This window comes from Pholis gunnellus, assembly GCF_910591455.1.
Source record: "Pholis gunnellus genome assembly, chromosome: 13".
In the NCBI taxonomy this organism is placed as follows: Eukaryota; Metazoa; Chordata; class Actinopteri; order Perciformes; family Pholidae; genus Pholis; species Pholis gunnellus.
The window spans coordinates 10,909,296-10,917,170 of record NC_136540.1 but is presented as its reverse complement, the minus strand read 5'-3'; the positions used below and the strand labels follow the sequence as shown (position 1 = coordinate 10,917,170).

The 7,875-nt window shown below is 40.6% G+C and overlaps 1 protein-coding gene across 2 annotated transcripts; it reads right to left on the bottom strand.

The window, feature by feature from the left end:
* Positions 1-29: 29 nt before the first annotated feature.
* Positions 30-6,709, bottom strand: sms (spermine synthase). Of its 2 annotated transcripts, none has more exons than XM_079171795.1 (11): positions 6,561-6,709; positions 4,397-4,517; positions 4,010-4,097; positions 3,510-3,574; positions 3,232-3,407; positions 2,822-2,969; positions 2,600-2,696; positions 2,278-2,392; positions 2,045-2,124; positions 1,088-1,203; positions 30-980 (listed from the first exon to the last, which is right to left on the bottom strand). In XM_079171795.1, exons 1-11 carry the CDS (start codon positions 6,604-6,606, stop codon positions 950-952), a joined length of 1,083 nt encoding a protein of 360 aa, XP_079027921.1. In that variant the 5' UTR covers positions 6,607-6,709; the 3' UTR covers positions 30-949. The 2 variants fall into 2 exon arrangements, with proteins under 2 accessions (XP_079027921.1, XP_079027922.1); XM_079171796.1 differs by having other exon boundaries at positions 31-980; positions 2,600-2,689; positions 2,815-2,969.
* Between the last annotated feature and the right edge of the window lie 1,166 nt (positions 6,710-7,875).

Here is a 7,875-nt window from a genome sequence, read left to right as displayed (position 1 = left end):
TTCCCCGAAAAACACTTTTAATTGTAGAAGTCACAGAAAGTATCTCAAGTGGGACAGAACAGCTTTTGGTGAAATTATATTGAATAAATAAATGCAACTGAGTCTCACAGGGTTGATCACGTGCAAACGTGATGTGTACTGTATATGCAAGCTACATTCACCGTCCTTTTCATGCACCATATTCAGTCTTAAATAACTCAAAGAGAAATCAAAAGGTGCTAATAAAACATGACATAAAAACAGCACAAGCACAGACGTGGCATTAAAGTGGTGGAATCGTTTTCCCTTTTAAAACATATTTGGACTCAAACACTTCTTAATCGACGTGATCACATTGCGTTGATACAATCTGAAAAATCAAACATTTGAGAGTTCAGTAACAAAAACAGAGCTTAAAAGCGACTCAGTTCAGCTGTGCTGAGACCTAAACATTGGTCTATCACACGACCTGAGCTCATAACCCAAGAGTAAATAACCTTAAAAAACCTAAGGAAAGGGAGAGAGCACACGCCTGCTGCAAGATGAGCTACACCACATTATCAGTGTATCAAATCACCGTTTAAACATCTAACAGCTTCTTCAGAGTACATGCAAATGTATTCCAAATCAAGTTAAACGAACAAAATACAACTGAAAAGTTGTAGCCAGCACACAACGGTAAAACACAACTAAAACAGGAAGTCAGGGTAGAATCGGGTTAAAAGAGGTGTGGTGTGGGGACGCCATTGTACCCTTTGAGATGTGCTCAGACTGAATGCAAAGTTAATTTTCATCTTGATTTATTCACATTAACTTGTCTGCTGGAGAATCGATTGCAAAGCCAAACTTTGTGTTGCGTCTAATTGCCACGTGACATTCAGTGTGAACACACCTCGGAGGCTACAGCAGAAATAAGACGAGCGTTCACATTCCAGTTGTTGGGGATTCAAGCAGAGAAATATGGAGATCTTCACTTCTTCCATACGGAGTAGAAAACCCATCTGACACAATAGAATCAAGGATCGTACACAGCAAAATGTGACGGGGTGCAAAAAACGTTCAGTATGACATCAGCATAATCCAAACGGTAGACGTGCTAAAAGGATACTGCTCCATGTAGGAGGGCACACACACCACCTCTTTGGAGAAGCCCACGGGACACGACAGCTTCCCGAGCTGTTCCTCGTACAGACGCAGGGACTCCGTCATGTTCTCGGCGTTACCCTGGTGACCGGTAGCAAACAAAGATTATGTCACATGACACACAGACTATAGCTAATGCTTTTTTGGGGGGGTTTAAATGGAAGTGATAGTGATGTATTCCAATGCTTAGTCCCAATAAAATGAAGAATGACTTCTCCCCTTGTCAACTAGTTTCCCATACCATTAAATACTCCTGTTTGACAATTTGAAACTAAATTATATTTTAAAATATGGACCATAAAGCTTAGATATAGAACTATTTCACACCTCAGCAATAGAGCAGGCAGAGCAGACTCGCGTTATTGCAAACCCACTTTATGATCATAAAACTTCAATCAAATATCATTATATCTGGTAGTTTCATATGTAGTATATGATTTAAAAATGATTTATAAGCCATTTTCTCATTTGAACAGTGTGAACTGAGGTAGCTTGTGTCTGCTGCGATGTGGGAAACCGACCCGACCCGTCTCAAAACACAGACCCCCGTCTTCTTTACAATGCTTTGTGGGTGTGACTTTTTTTTTCCATGTCAACAATTTGGCTCTCAAAGTGCACCAGATTGATGTGTTTAACTTTAAAATGCACACAATTGTCTTCTGGGGAGCAAGACCCCGAACCCCCTAGAGAGAGGGTCAGAGTCCACCCACCACAGTCTCCTGTGGTTAACACACTAATATATTGCACAATATAAACTGAGCGTTCTAGTGAATGATTGAAGGCTCTATATAGCAGGAAATAAAGCTTTCAGGTGATAGTCAAAATAATTTGTTCTCCTTTGCTGAGAAAATACAGCAATGAAGTGAAGAAAAACACCCTGAAGATGCCGTTTCACTGGGTTTAAAGGGGAGGACAGACTCACCTGTGTTAAATATTTCCCCGAGGGATGCAGGACCTTTATGGACAGGTCTAAGATGAGACGCAGGAACTCCCATGTAGAGTCTATGACAAGCAGTCAGACAGTCAGTTGAGCAGCAGTTATGAAACCTCACAGAGGGTGTGTGTGTGTGTGTGTGTGTGTGTGTGTGTGTGTGTGTGTGTGTGTGTGTGTGTGTATATATATATATAGATAGATAGAGAGAAAAATACAGACACCTTCTTCTGGCTCCATGGATATTGGGATTGCAGTCAGGTCATTAATTACGTAATCAAACGTCTTCCCTTCCTGGACATACTTCTTCAGCACAGGGACGCAGTCCTCTACTAGTATCTGTAATGCAGAACGACGAGGACAATCAGCTCAACTTTTGTTTTCCCTCATTTGGAAAAGATGCTAAAATAATTGTAAAATGTTCTACGGAGGACAAAGCCTTGTGTTAGATCCCGTTTGGGCACATTTCACAGAGCTAGTTGTGGAATGCGTGTGAGGCAAAAGATTTTTACGGCGATAACATCTGGATGTTCATTCAGCACTCACTTGGTAACAGTCTCCCTCCAGGTTGTCGAGAATATTGCCACAAGTTCCTCTCATGTACTTTTTGCATGCGTCGATCACCTTCTGGTCAATGTGCACACTTTGTAAAGGAATGATCAATCGGGTGCAGATACACAATTACACATCACGACTATATTGCCTCAGAAAAACTAAGTCCCAATACAGGAATAAAGAATACAAAAACACGTAAAGGATATATCCAACATGGTGACCATCTTTGGCTTTTGTTTGACCATCTCAAAAAGGATGCCTCCGTCACCTCCTCCTAATATCAGCACCTCCTTTCCAGTATAATTCTCTCTTCCACTACCCATGATGGCTAGGGTGTAGGCCAAGTCACTCTCTGCCAGGTCTGCAAGGTAACATAATCATTCACACACAAAATAATTGAAAATACTTTAACATCTTAAAATAAACTTAAATGAAAAAGGTCAGTTTGATTTTTTTTTTTTATCGTTTAGATTCATCGATTTTTCTGAAAATAGTCAATATTTCAACTGATAGAAAGTTTGTCTTAGTCCTATAACTTACACTTTAAAAACTTCTTCTATCAATTGATGGAGTCAAACAAGTACAATGTGTCCTAAAACGAGAAACGAGTCGTATACACTTACTTAAGTCGTTGTCGAGTATTAGGGTGTTTCCATACTGCTGTGAGTGCAGTATCTTTATGTTTTGGAATGCAGAATCTTCCTCATACACCAACTGGTCCATGTCGTACTCAACCAGTCTGCCGTCAGTTGTGGGCCAGTATTGGTCAACCTCTGCTCCCCGTATGAGGGCTGGCAGCCTTGGTGTGAATGGTGAACAACACAAGTAATCAACATTACTGCGACATGCGAGCTGTACAAAGTAACAACATGAGCGACGCCAGAGATCTCCAGATATTCACCTTTTAATCCGAGTTATATTGCCATCCAAGATAACCTTTAGCTTCGATTCCAGTGCATTTAAAAGCTGTGGAGGAACAACTTTTGTTAGAACAATTGTGATTATTTTGTCGGATGAGTCTACTATTAGAGGCACAGTTGTACTTTTAGAGGACGGACAAATAGGCCATCTATGAGAGAGGGCATGTTTGGGCACCTGAGGCCAGAAGACAATATGTTCAGGCAATAATATTGGACATACTCTCTGTCACATATCCAAAAGCTATTTAAGAAGGTGACGTTCTATGCTGATCTTACTTTCGCTATATCCTTGCAATCATTTTTTGGCACAGAGTTGTACGGTAAAGAGAGCTTCATGAGTGATAAAAAAAAGAAGTTATTTATCCTGACAAGCTTAAACGTTAACAACATCAAATGACATTCGGCACTGTGGGACTTCCTTTGTGTTTTGGGCTTTAGGAAATGGTAGAAGTATTGTGTATTTATTTTTTAAATCACCTACATTGTCTACTTGTGCAACGTCCTCCTCTTCATAACACTGCAGATCAACGGTGACCAGCCCGTGGGAGGGCACACGCAAAATAGCAAGCCTGAGAAATGAAGTGGTGAACATAAAGAGATGACACAAAGCAATAAAGTGAAGACATTTTGCAAAATTGACCCAACAATGGAAAGTATCACTACGTCCACCGCACCACACCTGAAACACAATCCTCCTCAGTGTGTTCAGAGCACCAAACAGTCTTAATTCCTCCAGAGGGTAAACTAACTAAGAGACGCCTCCATTCTCAGCTATTTACCATCAAATTAAAAAGGCATCTGTACCACAGAACAAAGAAAACACAAAGCTTTAGTTCATCAAAAAGAAATAAATACATGTTTCTCTTACCAGCCATTCTTGCCTACAAAGGTACCCAGGTATCCATGGCCATTTGTTTCATGGACAGTCTCTGTCATTTGCTGCTCATGAAATATGGACAGTAGCTCAGGAACTGTCGAGGAAGAGTCAACTGGGAAAGGAGAGAAGTAAGAACAGTGAACATGTATTCCTATTTCCCAGTAGTAATGACTTCATGAACTTCTTTAATGATAAGATTCTTTCTACCCGTCTTAGATCCCAACCCGACTAGGCTGCTTAAAGAAGTTTTACCTTTAGTTAGCACCTCTTTACTAGATATTATCAATCTGTCTTTACGAACAGGCCATGTACCGCAGACCTTCAAAGTAGCTGAAACTAAACCTCTTCTTAAGAAGCCATCTCTTGATCCAGATGTTGGCTAACTATAGACCGATCTCTAACCTTCCCTTGTGTGACTTTCTACATAGCAATACCTTCTAATTGCATCAGACAAAGGACTTGTCTCTGTCCTTGTCTTGTTAGACTGTAGTGCTGCGTTCAATACCATTCTATTCTATTACTAGCACTAAGGTGGTTTAAGTTCTATTTATCAGATCGATCTCCGTTTGAACACCAAAGTTAGTCCCGGAGTCCCACAAGGTTCTGTACTTGGACCAATTCTATTCACCTTATATGTATACTTCTATTAGGGAATATTTTCAGAACAAACACGCCATAAACGTTCATTGTTATGCAGATGATACCCCATTATATCCATCGATCAAGCCAGACAAAACCAACCCGTTTGCTAAACTTAAAGCATGTCTTAAAGACATAACAAACCTGGATTACCTACAGCTTCGTGATGTTAAACTAACTGAAGTACTAGGCCCAGATCACCTCAGAAATCCATTATCTAATGATAATTCTCTAGAAGGCATTGCCCTGGCATCCAGCAGCACCGTAAAGAATCTCAGTTATGTTTGATCAGCATATCTCTTTTATTACCCCACTAGAGATTAGCGCTCCCTGACTGCAGGGTTACTTGTGACTCCTAGAGTCTTAAAAAGTAGGATGGGAGCCAGGAGCCTTCAGCTATCGAGCTCCTCTTCTGTGGAACCAGCATCCAGTTCAGTCCGGGGGTCAGACACACTCAACACATTTAAGGCTGGGCTTAAAACTTTCCTTTTTGATAACGCTTATATTTAGGGCTGGCTCAGGTTTGCCGCGAACCAGCCCCTAGATATGCGGCCCAGTTGTTCCTGTTTCGATGCGAGGTTCCCGGGACAGAGGACGTCGTGTGTGTACAGATTGTAAAGCACTCTGAGGCAAGTTTGTGATTTGTGGGCTATACAAAATAAATGTAATTTAAATGACTAACTTTGTGCTTTCTGGCATCGCAGGTTTTCATGCATCGTGGTCCTACCTGACACCCAGCACTACTATTATTATTATTAGACACAATTCTACTACCATTAATGCTGTTATTATTCGTAATTGTTCCATCATTATTCTGCATACTACATCATATGCATTGGATATGTTGTAACTCTATTATGTTGTTCATTCGGTACGACATCTATTGCACTTCTGTCCATCTTGGGAGAGGGATCCCTCCTTTGTATAGTTAATTTAATAATGATCACATAACGTTAGTCACATACTTACGTATTGGTGACTACAGTACAGCTTCCTGTAACTGCTATTTTGAGACAAGTAGCTTAAAGCCAGTCTAAGAGCTCAGTCACACTTGAACCACTTAAAAGTCTACTTGAACCAGTCTCGGCATCAGCCCACTAACTGGTATTCGCCTTAACTTTTGTTGCATTCTCAAGACACAAAAAACTACAAAAATGGCGAAAAGATTGCGCCGCTTCCTGTGCGCCAGCGCTGGCTTTGAACACACTTCATTCACAATGGGTTCATTGAGTCTTCTAATCAGAGCAACGAGACCGAACAGACGTCAACTTAAAACATGTAACTCACACAAGAACATGCACGTGCCATTAGATGTTTCGCGTGCAGTGACTTTCAGCGATAAGACCCGACTTGTCACTACAATACATGTGTATGCCATTAACAGCCATGCTTCATCAGAATCAATAAAGCGTTACTATTTTGAAGGGCAGTGACATACTAGCATTATTAGCAGGCTAGCCAGCTAGCTAGCGTGCAGCCCTCGGCGGTGTTCAGCTGCTCGTAACGCTCGTCTTACCTGCCGCAGAGAGCTTGAAGTCGAGAGTGTAATGTCGCAGTGCCATGTCGCAGTGCAACTGTTATCCATGCCTGGAAATAGGCAGGCTGCGAGTACTTATCTGCAGAGACAGAGGGGAGGGCCCTGCTACCACTGCTTCTACCGCGGAACACTACGCCGGACGAACCAGGAACTGTGCTGCTGGAGTGTGACAGAGCAAAGAGTCAACACACGAGACAAGAGAGAAATCTTCGTCCCTTGTTTATATGGTTTTTTGCATTGGCGGCCGAAGCGGAATGGAGAAAGTAGATTCCAGTTTAAAGACAAGTATGTTTAAATCAATTACTCTTTGATTAACAATTACATTAATGGTTTTATGTGAAGCACTTTGAATTACCTTGTTGTTGAAATGTGCTATCCAAATAAACGTGCCTTGCCTTGCCTTACATTCACGGGTTTACATTTACTTATTTAATTCAATCATAATAAATAATGTCACACAAGAGACACTCATGGTTTTTAGTATAAACATCTTGAAAATGACTTTCACTGTTCACTATCTTGAACTGGGATCCAAAACCTGGGAAACGTTCAGTAACGGCTGCAATGTGCGCGCGCGTGCGTGTGTGTGTGTGTGTCTAAATATAAGAAAAACAAATAGAACTGACATATTTCCACACGTCAATTTTATTTATATAAGTGAAATGGGCTCAATAGACATTGATCTGCTTTTAACTTAACATAGATATAAAGCACAGTAACAACTAGATATTTGAAGGAAACACAGTACATGCACAAAAGTGGATGATGCTGAGATTTGGAGGAGCTTTAGTAGGTCAATTTGTAGACATGTTAACTGAAACTAAATGAAACATCTGATGCAGATCTATTTTCATCCATTCAAGGTTATAAAATAAGAATACTACTTCAACATTAGAAATGTCTCCCATTACTATCCATGGTATAGGTGACATATCATTCTTTCATGGCTTGTATTAGTTTACAGTATATACATTGCATATTATGCATTCTTGCACATTTTTAAGACGCAAATCTAGCCAAGTGGATAAAACGAGAATGAATGTGGGGTTGGCTTTCACACGCTGGCGAATGAGCGCCTTTGGTGTCATCGAGCCAGGGAGGAGGGGCCAACTTTGAATTTTGTGTTGTTGTGTTCATGATAAATCCTACTCATTCTGCCTTTAAAGTGTTGACTGAATTTCATATTTATTTTTTTTCCCCTAAAATAGCATATTTATTGGAGGCCGTCCTATGGTTATGTCATTTTGACAAATCATGATGACATTTTAAGTACATTTTCAGCATCAATAAAGCT